Below are 15222 nucleotides of genomic sequence, written 5' to 3'. Positions count from 1 at the left end.
ATACAAATTGTATTCAATTACGTTTATTTTTCAAGCATGTCGAGATATTTATTTATTGTATTCTGACCTTGTCTGTAGGAAAACAAGTAGTACACTAGAAAATGGAGAGGAAATATTACTAAACGTAGGAAATTAAAACTTATTTTCATCGTCTGATATATAAAAGACCACTTTGGCATCAACTTTTAGACACAATTCATGAAAAACAAAATTCTTTAATGCGCCATTTGAATAGAAATTTCATTCTATATATAATGAAAAAGGTGTTTTTTTAAAAATTAAATTACAGCAATATGTAAGAACAGATCGGAAATACATGTAGGACTCTGTTTGAATGGAGTTTATTACGGAAATACTAGTTTTACACAAAAATGAATAAACGCAACCGAAATATTTTCAATATTTCTCTATACAAGAAAACTTAGGTTTACATCTAGCAAGCGATCTAAAATGGTCGGAGCACAAAAATTAGGTCTCTTGAAAAAATAAAATTTTGTCTTGGAAAAAACAGCCTTTCCAAAATGTGCATTACCTTTGTATAGCCAATTCTCGAATATGCCTCATTTGATTGGGATGGTTGTAGCCAATATTGACAAATTGGAGAAAGTTCAGTTATACGCTGCCCGCATTGTTACAGAGTTACCAATTATTGCTTCAAAAACAAATTTCTTCAAACGGGCTTGGAAACTCTTTCTGTTTGAAGAATGTCGTCTAAACTTACCACTATGTACAAGATCCACAATAAGTGTGCACCTGAATATTTATCTCGGATTATTCCTTATACTAGGAATACGATTCTGCATATATAACTAGAAACATTGAAAATTATAGTTTACCTAGGTGTAGAACAGAATTATTTAAGAAATAAATGAAGAATGTCGTCTAAACTTACCACTATGTACAAGATCCACAATAAGTGTGCACCTGAATATTTATCTCGGATTATTCCTTATACTAGGAATACGATTCTGCATATATAACTAGAAACATTGAAAATTATAGTTTACCTAGGTGTAGAACAGAATTATTTAAGAAATCATTTGTACCGGACACTATTCAGTTGTGGAATAGGGGTAAGAAATGAAAATTCTATACAAATATTTAAGAATTCATTATATAAATCTAAAAACACAGCTAAAGCTCCCTCCTTTTTTACACATGGTAAGCGCAAGCTAAACATAATACACATCAATCTAAGACACCATTGCATACTCAATTATGATTTACTCAAAATAAATATCACAGAAAGCGGTAATTGTCGGTGTTGGTCACCCGAAGATGCGTACCATTTTTACTGCAAAAATTATACTATCACTAGAAATAATATTTGTCTTAATCCTGCTACAACAAGACCATTTTCATATATTAATACTCATCTTTATTATGAGTCAAGTGCTATCCCTTGATATTAACAAACAATTATTCTCATTAGGTCAATTGTATATCAACGAAACTGGTGGATTGGTTTCTTATAGTTTATGTGCATGTTTTTTCTTCTCGTAGATTTCACTCATTTTGCTTTTTTGTAATTACAAATTTATATCATGTTATAATAAATAAATCTAATTTTTTTAAATTGATAAATATTCCCTAACACAAACCCTGACATTGTGTTAATTTAATGTATAAAATTTTACAGGAAACCCCGTTTTAAGTCAAGAAACTGGTGCAGTAGATAGAAAATGTGAACACCAACTGAACCTGATTCATGAATCATGATCTCTAATTGCGATACCCCAACCGGATTTGACGTGTCATGTGTCACTGATATTGCGTTTATTTGCCATATTTTTTATATGACATTTTAAAAATTATAACACTTTGGCATCATTAAGAGCATCAGTATAATTCAATCAACACGTCTGCTTTTTTTTTTTGGTCTGCTTCGTACTACATGTAGGTATAATTATAGTATCGCTTACCCATCAATTTGTTCAAATAGCTCTGAGCAATTGAACAGCATGTACTAGTACTTCTATTACTCGAAATTACAATTGCCGTTTTCGCTGGTAATTTTAAGAGATAAGAGATTGAATATACTAGCCTGTATCACGTTTTACATAGACACACTCTTAAATCTAATTACATATACGTGACAAAAACAGGAACCAGATTTTTTTTTTTACTTTATTTTATCCACTTAGTGTCGACAACAATTGGATAAACACCAACAAAAAGCTCTAAAAAAATTATGAACTTATTTACATGTACTCGCTAATTGTATTTTTTAGGAATAAATGATAATTTACGAAGAATCTAATATTAAAACAAATCATAGGATAAACATATGGTTGATTTGATAACATCTCTTTGGTCTTATTTCAGTTTAACAATTTTTACGTAGTTAGCCAAATCTATAACAAAGCAATTAATTTTTTTTTTTGACGACAGAACATACATGTATTTGCCTCCGTTACAGGAACGTTGTCTTCAACGTAAACTTGAACAAATACTTTTCCTACTTGATTAACGTCTACATAACAAGGAATTGCTTTAAAAATGATTCAAAGTACTTCGATGTTTCCAATGTTATTTTATTATGCTAAGTGTCTTAATTTTCAGAATTACGAAAAATAAACATCATATCAAACAAAGAACAACGCATTTGAGAGCAATATAATGTACTACTTTTTGGTTTCGGTTTCACATTTTTCGCAAGCAACCTCATTTCATGACAAAAATCTATAAAACAACAGTCGTGACAACTTGGTTTTTCCTGACGGAAACTTCATATCGATTAACTATTTTGCGAGTGTTTTGTCGTTTGCTTAGCAACTTAACGTGGTTTGAAAGACACAGGATTGCCCCTTTGTATGTGTACGTCAATGTATGAAAGGTTGGGCGTCTCGCACAGAAATCAAGATCAAAAAGATAGTTTTTAATACAGCGCGATCAATAATTGCTTGGGTGCGATATTTGAGAAGCATAGAATTTAATCACAGTTCGCTACAGATAAAAATATAATTATGGGCTATTGAATTATCAATCGTAGTAAGAACTACCCGCTTATTTAAAACGGGGTATGCTTTATTTTGCGCTTAAAAGAAAAAAATCTATACAAAAATCGATTGTAATGAATGTGACAATATGCAATCGTATTTTTTTCATATCGTGCCTTTGGACTGCTCAATATGCTACTCGCAATTTAATTGCGCGAATAGCGTATTGATACCACATAACGCCACCGCGCTTTTTTGTCTTACATATGTTTGTGGACATGTAGATTCTGCTAATGACAAACGATATTAAAATAAAAAATTTAATTGAATTGCTAATGACAGTAACAGTACCATAAGATGCGATACAAGAACGCATTAACGCGATCTACACACAGGCTACCTTTGTTAAGTTACCATTAATGTGCATTGCGTCCACGCAACTTTATGCATGTGATCTTGCATTGCGGCGATCGCAACTCTCGGGTCTTTCCGTAGAACTCGGAAAAACGTTTTTCCGAGCTCCAAGAGGTTGCGATTGTCAGTTAAATTTGACGTTGTCATCTTGTAAAATATTCAAAGTTTTATAACAAACTCATCATTACATTTACTTTTGGCTCAATCAGACAGAAGATGAAAAAAATCCATATTCAAATGGTTCAGATTAGGGGGAGGCGGTTGTCATGGACACCCAATCGCAAGCGGAACAAAAAACGAGCATTGTCGGAAAAGCCCGAGGTTTTGCGATTAGTGGACACCTACATGGCCGATCAGTAACGATTGTACTTAGTTGTACTTTGCTGATAGTGTGTATTTTAAAGACGAGTTAGATCCCTTTGAACAGAGAGAGAGAGAGAGAGAGAGAGAGAGAGAGAGAGAGAGAGAGAGAGAGAGACGTCGACAAGGTCCAAATTGATTTGATTAATGCATTGTGTCAACTGATAAGTTGGATGACATGATAAAGTTTTGAACAGTTATGTAAACTTTACAGAAGAATGGTTATCATGGTATGTACATGTAGCAGAGTAGGGGTATATATAGGACGTCAGGTGGAATATGTAGAGGTTTAGAGATTTCCACGCGATATAAATCTAAGTCAAGTGCGCAGAGCCTAATGATTTGTTTTCTCGCCACCAGCATTTATAAATTAACCAAATGTTTTCCAACCGCTGACTATTAAATTGAAATATTCTTATATTTAACAATTAATGTATTTATGAACTTCAATTTTTGCCGATTTTATTTTCTGAAGCAGTTATTTTTTACACAGCAGCAAATGAACGTATAAATCTGGATTAAATGATTAATGTTTGCGATAAGGCCATATATAGCGTCACAAAATGGATAACAGATATGTGTAAGAGCCTTATATATATAGACTATATAATAATAGCTGATCTTCAATGTTGAGGAATTTATTTCTACTTTATAATTGTAAAAAGGGCATTCCGGTCCTCTTAACTTGTAATATTAAATGGACGAAATTGACTGACAGATAGTTTGGAATTTCATCGTATTGATTTTGGCACTTGGCAATGTGTTCACCGATAAATCGAGAAATGTAAATTTGAAAACGGACATATTATGAACAGCGCAAATATGATCGATAAAAGTTCAACGTTGAACGTATAAATAAAAGTATCCATTTTCGAAAAATGAAAAAAGTTTTATACAATCTAATGTGATATGAAGTTATTCCCTGAAAATTTCTTTTTCTAGAAAATTAGAGCGATTCGCTTTCCTTTTAAAACTATAAGCTTTCTAAGTCCCTCGCAATAATGCAATGACTCAAGTTGTATACGTCTTTCCTCACGCAACGAAAGGAATTGCTATCACCGTTGATTAAACTTACAGAATTAACCGAATCGTAAAGTTTTTTGTTAAACAAGCCGTATGCAATTGTGTGCTATTAGTCTATTACCCATTAGATGAAATAATTATACTAATTATTTGAAACATAAATAAAAGTTCACTGATTTCTAAATTAAATGATTTACAAATATTCATTCATAAATACAAACTGGTCTTTTTGCTTGTTGGCGTAGACCAAATGACTCCTGAGACGATCGTTAAAGGTGCCAAAAAATGTAGATGGATTTTAATAAGTAACCGCCAGTAATGAGGTCACGAACTTTTCATGCCCCGAGTCTAGAGACTTTAAAAATTATTTTGCCAAATGTTGTGTATTAGTGTGTGTCTGTGTCTGTGTGGGGGTGGTGGGGGGTACCAATGTTTGATGTACGGGGCCTGCATGTTGCCTGTTTTTGACGTTTCAGTTACTGTATACGATTCAGATCGAGCTGTTTTTAAATTCATGTAGGATTCTTTGTGTAACCCTTACGACAAAACGGTGTGTTCTTAAGGCGTTGCTTAATAGTTTTACGTGTACATAAATACAATGTATAAAAACACTGTAAATAATATCCTGAATGCATGTTGACCGTGAAATTGTAACTACACATCATTATAAGGAAAAATTAAAAAAAACAACAAAAAAACTCTGTAGTTAAAGTTGTCAAGCTGAATTGTAAGGCTGAACACAAAAGGCAAAATAAAAATGACTTGTCTGCCTAATTTTCCAGCAATGAATTTGGAAAACCAAAAATTTGAGGGGTATAAAACATGTTTAAAATACCAAAGATGCATATGCCCTCTAAAGCTATTACCTGACATATTTAAAATTCCGAAGATGCGTATACATATATATATTGTTTCATACAACCATAATAAAATTATTGTTCTATTCGAGTATGCAATATGTTATCAGACAGGTAGATACACGCATTTTGCGTAATTTAAATTAGGTCAATGGAAAGACTTCATGCGCCATTGGCATTGCTATTGGGGTAATGTTAGAAATCTTGGGATTTGAGGTTTAACGAAAATAGTGCAAAATTTTCTACAGTAGGAAATTTCATTTCTTTTTTCGTAGTCAATTGCGAATCTTAAGATCCATTCCTTAATGCTCTAACAGGTCGGGTACAATTACACTATAGGAGAATGATCTCGTTAAACGAATCTTAAGTACAACATGATTATCTGCATCCCCGATTCCCCCTCCCCGCTTTCCACAAGTCAATGCTATTTTCATCGCTCAATTTAAAATTTGCATGTAGATACACTAGCATAGCTAGTCGTAAATGTCATGTTTAGTATACAAATTATTATGGCACGATTAATTTGTCACATAACTAGCACAAAACACATGTACAAGTATAAATATAGACAATGACATGTCTAATGATAAGTTCCGAGGATGGTGTGCATATATATGTTATATTCAGTGTGATATACGCTGCATGTGCAAAAAGGAAATACATACAACCATACATAATATTATTAACATTAACATGCTTATGAAGACGGAAAAGTGCTACAACACCAACATACACAAAATGTCGAAAACACACCAATCAAAACTGTAATGATTTCCTTGTTAGTCGCTATATTTGATAAAATGCTTTAAAACTCTATGTAGTTGGTTAGCATAATATAACAGTAAAAGAAGTACAGTATTGTTGTTTGTAAAAAGATGTACTATTCATTTTGTAACAATACAACAAAGTGAAAATCTAATGTAATTTTCTTTGAAGTCAACATAACAGACAAAAAAAACCACTCAAACCCTATCTAATTCATATACACGAGGGGACAAATAGTTTGATATCGATCACGGGAAAATCGAAACTTTTGAATCAATGAACCGCATACAGTCCATCTTTTTTAGGAAGTACATGTATATACTATATCATTTATACATTTATTTCATTAACTATTACATTTATATTGAACTCATACTACGATGATAATTAATGATGAGTGTAACCTTGTTTTTCATATAAGAATGAATATGTACTTTTTTAAATTACATTCAAGATGGCGATGTATGGCTCGCTTCCAAGCAATAGAATACAGGCGATATCTAGAAATCGTGTCATAAGGGTGGAGGTACCCGTTTTCAGAAAATAGACCTTTATATACAGTGGTTTCTGGTATGAGCTGTAGTCAAAAATAAAATTAGGAGAAAAAAACCCAGAGGTAGCAAAGGGGGCTGGGTCTAGATCTCGTCTGACGAATCATGAACTTTGCACCTGCTTATTACAATATTATAATATAACCATACGTCTTTTGTCCATTTTTTTTATCGATATAAAAGCGATTTTACAGGTCAAAAACAACCAGACTTACCGTCGGGTGGAGGCTGTCCACATCTTTATTGTTGAGTCCATCAACTTTCATGGTTACAAATATATTTTTCAAAATAAGTCCAGATTGCTAACACGCCACGTCTACACAATGACGTCGTCAGATGAAAATTCGATTTTTTCCTCCTTTCTTGTATTTTCCTCGTCTTTGAGAATTCAATTTCATCCACAATGGCAATTCCCCGTTGAAATCCGTGTTTTTAAGGGTTGAATTATTATCTTTGCTCAGTTAATGTCTACCCACAACACTTAAGTTTTGTGTCCTGTCTGAACTTGTATGTTATACTGTTACATTGCGAACACATGCGCAAGTAAAGCACAGCAATTGTTCATGAAATGGCATGTGTGGAATTCGTTTTCCTTGTAAGTTTTGATTTTAAATAAAATACAAATGAGTATGTTATATTTTTGTACGACGATTTTCATAGATCCTATGTAACATTCATATACTTACTTGGTTTTATTTTCGTATTCTTTAAGAAATCGATGCGTAAAGAAAAAAAAACTCTGCTGAGTGTAACTCGATACATAAGATATACGGGAGTATATTAAGGATATATTTACGTTTTGAATTCAAAGCCCAGGAGCACAAGTGGTTTAATCACCTGTTTTTAATTTCTCTTTTGATTTAAGTCATTGGTTGTAAGAGCTTAATCATTGGTCCCATTCAAATTTAAGCCACATATTTAAAATTTTAATTCTGAAGTTTTTTTTATTATTTCTATGTAAGTGTTTTAAAACCTTGTCAAGTATCAGTCTTATGTATATTTCCATCTCATTTTTTCTTTCCTGGAGTTTTTAATACTAATTAGAAGAGCTATTAGAAGAGTTTTATGTTATCAAAAACTCCAAACTCCTCTGGTGTCATTATAGAAAAAAACTATACAAAATATTTTGCACATCCCCCCCCCCCCCCTCCCCATCTTTTTTACTTTTAGAAATACATATATATATTTATACAAGAAACAATGATCTAATCTTGAAAGTTTAGAATCAATTTCCTTTTTTTGGTAATATTTTTAGATTCAGCCCAACTCGACATCCTTGTTCCGTTTTGAGTGGAAGTGCCTGCTTTTTACTTAATTGCATGGATGAGGAAGAGTTCGAAATCAAATTCTATGGACATATTATAGAGTAGTGCATCTTAATTTGAAATTAGAGTTATCTATCTTAGAAAAGAGTGACTTGATGAATTAATAGTCATGAAACTTGGGCTGATTTTAGATATAAGTAACTTCAATTTAAAGTGATATTTAGCTTTAATTTAATATTTTTACGTATTCTGTACATCTTTGAATTCTATTAATGCAATTAAGTCATGCAAATTTAATAATAGATCGGGAAATTCCATCCATTCTATTTATAATTGTCTGACGTTGTATTAAAATTAAATTTGTGTGATCTATATAATGTCTACCAACTAGAGTAGTTGCGTGATACCTGTACCTACCGATTTCACTGATACCGGTATGACAACGAGGATATAGGTTCTGATTTTTGTCATATGAAACCCATGTTTATGCTTCATGGATCGTGCTATACCCTTCGACAAAAAGAATTATATATTCAATTGAGAAATAGGAAGTACATATATATACATGTAGTTATGGAAGTGTTTTAAAATCTGCATTATTCAATCAAATGACAACAATTATGTGAATAAATTGCCGTTTACTTCAAAATCACGACGAATATATTTATATACAAACTAACATCAAATACCTTTTCATTCATCTTTGTATAAAACTAACTATTGTAGAATGAAGTTTCATTTATATCTATTACATCTACGTCCAAGAAAGTTTATGTTAAAATCTACTTTAAAAACATAAGGTTTGGTACCCCCCCCCCCCCCCCCCCCGACAAAATGCTTGCAATACGTGATAGACGGGTATCTGTTTTGCTTTCGCAAATGAGAAAAGTATTGATTTACCCTTTCTGTGTCTAATATGTTAAATATATTTTTGAAACTGATAATATGATAAAATTTGGAGCTTATTTCTTTTAACATCAAAGGATTGATATCATACTCTAAGTTTTGCTACCATGTAATTAAAACACTTTAGTGTGTTGCTTTAGCGCTTCGTCTAAACAATCAAGGTTAATTTAATATCGTTTAAAAACTTTTAAGATAAAGTGAGCCTTGTAGCAGATAGCCAGATGACTGAAACCTTGCTTCTGAAATTGCGTATAAATGTATTTGGTGAGGGCACTGAAACTTAGAGTTGTAAATAGGCCTCCTCACTTCAATCCTTATTCCTTGACTTGATTTATAATATAGGCCTAATAGGGATGTTTTTATACGCTCCGTTAAACTTTTCTTTACAGATAGAGACACAGGCGCCTGAGGATAAAAAATATTTCTTTTAATAAATAGATTACCCCCTGAACTATTAATGTTGTTATAGTATAGGGGGTGATCTTACTATTTAAAGAAATAGTTTAAACGCCAGGCGCATGTGATCCCTCTACTAAACTGATATACTATCAAAACCGATTTGGTTTGACTTTTCCTATAGCGTCACGATCATTTCTGTCAGCTACGTCATGCATAAATTATACACGCCGCCGTTGTGAAAACTTTATGATTGGTTGAGTTAGGCGGAGTTATCAGTACATGCTTATGCAATGCCAGAGCTGAAGGATTTCTCAGAACAGTTCATTTCCCCCCAATATTATTCATTCAAAATCGACTATCCCCTATGTTTAAATTCTGTGCAAAACGTTCTCTCTCTCTCTCTCTCTCTCTCTCTCTCTCTCTCTCTCTCTGTAAACGGGCGTTAAACCATAGCCTCAACTCAAGCTACGGTCCAGAGTACGGCGTTATAAAAAATATAATATTTAAAAGTTGCATGTGCTAAGCGTTCAATTCATGTAAATACCGTAAATGTGCAATATGCACATGTATTACCTACTAACTTGCCAGTCGAAGTGATAGATATGAATTCCTCGATTTCTACACCTTTCGATCGGCAATCGACAGTCAATAAAAGAATTGAACGATGGTGTGAAAGAACAAGACGGAAGTGGAGAGTGCAAGGGGGTTTGTACATGTGCGTCTTCATTAGACAAGTGTCCGATTCGTTTCTCTTCTGTTGCCCTATCACTTTCGGTGTAATATATATATACTAAAATATCCACCAACCATTTACTGCAGATTTCTTTATTTTACCTGTCTCTGAACCGCCGATCACCAGCTCCATACATGAACAATGGTTTGTTTACATACATAAAAAATACAGTTCTTGATCCGCCTTCCGAGTACGGAAGAAGGTTGTTTAATAGGAGAAAGTTTGGGGCAAGTAAAATACAATTATTAACAGTAGTAAACTAAATGAAGAATTATTATTTTTTTCAAAAATAGCGTTATTTTTATATGCGGCAAATTGCCGTAAAGTTTTTTTGTACATGTAAGTATTGTATGCACTGTATATAGCTTTATATTTTCTAACCCAAAATTTATACATAGAGCTACAGCTATATATGTTATGTACCGTATGTGTTGTTTTATCACAAGTGTACACTTTCGAAAGACCTTTCGAAAAATAGCCCAATTTCGACAGTCACGAGTACCCTTGTGAATTTTTCATTCTCAGATATGTTGTTGTTCTGTCCGTGCATAATTTAGTCTTAGTTAACCAGCAGCCAATCAGCGGTAAGGTGAATCCACCAATAAAAAAAATTGTGGTTAAGGTGCGGGTATTGTTTATGTATGACGTAGCTGAAAGAGTTGAACGCGACGCGATCGGTAAAGTCAAACCAAATCGGTTTTAGTAATAATATTATAGTACAAGAGATAATCTTATTATACCAAAAGAAATATTTTTAACGTCAGGCGCGCCTGTGGATAGGGAGTACCTACACATATACATGTATAAAGAATTTTCATCAGTAGGTTAGATAGTCGCTATATACCGTGAACACTGGCGTCGGAAGCAAATTGAAAGTGGGGGGGGGGGGGGGGGGGGGCTAGACTAATCCTCAGAAATATTGAGAAAAAAGTAATTCCCAAAATCATGAAATTCCTAATCCGTATGGGGGGGGGGGGGGTTCAAGGTAAATTTAGGAACAATAATCTTTCCTGCGAGAAAAAGTGGGGGCTGAACCCTCTATCATGCTATGTTTCTAATAGTTAGGTATAACTTTGCAAAAAAAAGTGGGGGGCTAAGCCCCCCCCCCCCCCCCCCTAGCCCCCCACCCCCTAGTTCCGACGCCTATGGTAAATATAAAGCATTTATATACACGGAAAATTAACAAATGACAATGTGGTCCTAGGCAGAGCTTGAATGGGTTTGATAAGAACTAGGTGGAAGCTAGAAGGGTCATAATTAGTGGAAATTGAAAGGGCCTTGTTGTATACATCAAATCTATCATCCATTTGCTAGCAGTTTGGAATATTACTAAAACCGATTTGGTTTGACTTTTCCGATCGCGTCGCGTTCAACTTTTTCAGCTACGTCATACATAAACAATACCCGCACCTTAACCACAGTTTTTTTATTGGTGGATTCAGCTTACCGCTGATTGGCTGCTGGTTAACTAAGACTAAATTATGCACGGACAGAACAACAACATATCAGAGAATGAAAAATTCACATGGGTACTCGTGACTGTCGAAATTGGGCTATTTTTCGAAAGTGTACACTTGTGATAAAACAATACATACGGTACATAACATATATAGCTGTAGCTCTGTGTATAAATTTTGGGTTAGAAAATATAAAGCTACAGTGCATACAATACTTACATGTACAAAAAAACTTTACGGCAATTTGCCGCGTATAAAAGTAACACTATTTTTTAAAAATATTTACATCATACCATACCACATTTTGTGCAAATAATCCATTTAAATAATTCTTCATTTAGTTTACTACTGTTAATAATTGTAGCTTTACCCGCCCCAAACTTTCTCCTATTAAACAACCTTTAACCGTACTCGGAAAGCGGATCAAGAACTGTATTTTTTATGTATGTAAACAAACCAGTGTTCATGTATGGAGCGGGTGATCGGAGGTTCAGAGACAGGTAAAATAAAGAAATCTGCAGTAAATGGTTTGTGGATATTTTAGTATATATATTTACACCGAAAGTGATAGGACAACAGAAGAGAAACGAATCGGACACTTGTCTAATGAAGACGCACATGTACAAACCTCCTTGTACTCTCCACTTCCGTCTCGTTCTTTCAAACAATCGTTCAATACTTTTATTGACTGTCGATTGCCGATCGAAAGGTGTAGAAATCGAGGAATTCATACCTATCACTTTGACTGGCAAGTTAGTAGGTAATACATGTGCATTATACATTTACGGTATTTACATGAAATGAACGCTTAGCACATGCAACTTTCAAATATTATATTTTTTATAACGACGTACTCTGGACCGTAGCTTGAGGCTATGGTTTAACGCCCGTTTACACACAGAGAGAGAGAGAGAGAGAGAGAGAGAGAGAGAGAGAGAGAGAGAGAGAGAGGGGGGGGGGTTAGCACAGAATTTAAACATACGGGATAGTCGATTTTGAATGAATAATATTGGGGGGGGGATAAACTGTTCTGAGAAATCCTTCAGCTCTGGCATTGCATAAGCGTACACTGATAACTCGGCCTAAAAATAGGAGTTAACCAATCATATAGTTTTCACACCGGCGGCGTGTATAATTTATGCATGACGTAGCTGACAGAAATGATCGTGACGCTATAGGAAAAGTCAAACCAAATCGGTTTTGATAATATACGAAGGTTGCGTGTGCTTTTATCTTTGATAATTTGTCGACAATACGAAACATCGTGTTCACAATCGCCTAAATATATACCAATTTAAATATCAAATGATTAATGGTCTATTTACTATCCCTTTATTCAATATAATTAAGGAGGGAGGTTGTCAGGGACGCGCTCCCTGACAAGAACAAGAGAAAGCGCCGCTTGTAGAAAAGGCCCGAGAAGTTGCGATTGCAATCGGAATAAACACAAATCACGTGTCAATAGAATGATTGTTGTATAACGCCCCGTCGACATTGCGGCTCCATAGCTCAGTTGGTTAGAGCGCCTGTCTAGTAAACAGGAGGTCGAGGGTTCGACTCCCCCTGGAGCCTTTTTTAAAAAAAACCATTAAAAAAAACCCCTTTACTTTCCATATGATTTTAGTTTATCAAATGTACATTACCTTATATTTTTCTCATATCAAAGATATGTACCGGAACCCTCTACCTAACTATTACGAAAAAAATATATCGTCAGGTGCTGCATAGTTTATATAATATTAGTCAGGCACGTAGCATCGTTTTTGAAAGTGGGGGGGGGGGGCAGGCTCATCCAATAATTCTTGACAAGCAAATAAAAGAAAAAGGAATGAGGTATTTAATTGTCCAAAATCTTCGAAATCCTAATCCGGGGGGGGGGGGGGGGGGGGGGGGGCTGGCGTAGTGTAACTAAACTTCAATTTCACTCCTAATTTCCTTATTTTTATTCCAATTTTTTACATCCTCACAAAAAACTTGGGGGGGGGGGGGCAACTCCATCATAATCAATTTTTTTTTCCAGTTTGTATAGATTAAAAATCCAAATTTGAATGTGATTGATTAAAATCTTCATTTTGAGTGATTCTCAAAGCCCCATATTCTCACCTACATCAACATATTACTGATTCGAGTAAGATTAAACTGAAGTAGATTAAGAACAGTTAGCTTTCTAAAAAAAACAATATACAATGTATATAAATTTGTAAACTAATGTTTAATAACTATTGCTTGGTTACTAGAGGTCCATAAGAGCGTAATCAATATGTAAGCGCGATAAAAATTAGGTTTCACATTGCCATCTTCATTGAAATACATGTACTAAGACAATCAATTACAAAATATCAAGATTATTTTCCGTCTCTGGAAACAATTATTTACACACAAAAAACTCATTAAATTGAATATACATGTAGGTATCCGTAATCTGATCTCGAAAGCGGTAGCGTAACATGCAACAGTCGATTTCATTCAGAAGGATCCGAAAATAAAAACACGATTTGTATTAAAATGTCAAGAAAAAAACATAAAATGTTTCATTTTCTACACCCATTCATAAACTACGGGAAAAGAAAAAAAAAATCAAACACATTATGACGTCACAATGGATGCCTTCAGTTTTGTCATGCTACTTACGTTACAACACATTGACGTCACAATTGTCATTACCATTTTAACATAATTATTAAAGAAAGCCATGTAACAATAATAATTTGAAATTTTGATTATCTCGACCAATTTGTGGTGGGATTTTTTTATTTAGATTTTTTTATTTGAATTAAGTAACATTAGTAGTGAATTAATTCTGTAATACCGGTAATTAGTTCTGGAAACAATGTATAAAAAACCTGTAAGTACGGGAAAGCGGCCATACGGCGGTGTGAGCATGAGGTCTGGGTCGACCTCTGCCGGTGTGAGGGACCGGTCCGCCCAGGAGACGTTTGACACCAGCCTGTTAGTGGGTCCTGTGTATGAGAACAGCGCCGCCAGGAAGAAAACGGCCATCAAGCAAGAGCTCTCCGACATTACTAAGCGTCTTCATCAGGTATCGGGCAAAGAGTGTTTCAAGTTTAAATACCAAAAGCTGTTAATGTATGTACATGTATATTGAATTATATCATCTTTCTTTATATTATATACAGATACTTATTGTGTATCAATTAGATTTTTAATCTAATATATAGCAGTGTCGATTTATTCCATAATTTGCTAGGTGACGAACCCAATTGACAGCCCCCCCCCCCTTCCCTCCAATTAAAAAAACTCAAAAATTTAAATAGATCAGTTAAGATTTTACAACTTCTTTGCTTTACAAGAGATGAACATACATGTATTCAATTATTTCTTCAACATGGAGGTCTATCCGGCATGATTTTAAACTGGGAAACAAATGTATGATTTTCTATTACAGACCCTGTATACTTACGATGCTATAGATGAATACTCGCAGGAAACCGCCACAGTGAGTTCTTAAAATTGATTTATTTAATGCATAAACTATAAACTATATCGAATATTTATAATAAACATATCACAATATATAATTAATAATGTAACG

The 15222-nt window shown here is 34.0% G+C and overlaps 2 protein-coding genes and 1 non-coding gene across 7 annotated transcripts in view; 2 read left to right on the top strand and 1 right to left on the bottom strand.

Moving 5' to 3' along the window:
- LOC105342703 (uncharacterized) overlaps positions 1-7431 on the bottom strand; it is a 39143-nt gene extending 31712 nt beyond the window's left edge. The window contains exon 1 of the mRNA XM_034474530.2: positions 7125-7431. Within this exon, the coding sequence (XP_034330421.2) occupies positions 7125-7175 (51 nt within the window). The 5' untranslated portion in view covers positions 7176-7431. The remainder of the gene's footprint in view (positions 1-7124) is intronic.
- Positions 7432-13167: 5736 nt separating this feature from the next.
- Positions 13168-13241, top strand: Trnat-agu (transfer RNA threonine (anticodon AGU)). Its single transcript has one exon. It is a non-coding gene; the product is annotated as a tRNA-Thr (tRNA).
- A 1081-nt stretch (positions 13242-14322) lies between these two features.
- The window catches only part of LOC105324801 (uncharacterized), a 32824-nt gene continuing 31924 nt past the window's right edge, over positions 14323-15222 (top strand). For 4 of the 5 annotated variants that reach the window (XM_034474532.2, XM_034474531.2, XM_020065703.3 and 1 more), the window contains exons 1-2: positions 14327-14709; positions 15076-15126. In XM_034474532.2, coding sequence (XP_034330423.2) covers positions 14500-14709; positions 15076-15126 — 261 coding nt within the window. In that variant the 5' untranslated portion in view covers positions 14327-14499. Of the gene's footprint in view, positions 14710-15075; positions 15127-15222 lie in introns of all 5 variants that reach the window. The other variant, XM_034474533.2, reaches the window with a different exon arrangement.

The sequence above is a fragment of the Magallana gigas genome, chromosome 8, assembly GCF_963853765.1.
Source record: "Magallana gigas chromosome 8, xbMagGiga1.1, whole genome shotgun sequence".
Lineage (NCBI taxonomy): Eukaryota > Metazoa > Mollusca > Bivalvia > Ostreida > Ostreidae > Magallana > Magallana gigas.
This window is presented reverse-complemented; position numbering and strand designations above follow the sequence as displayed.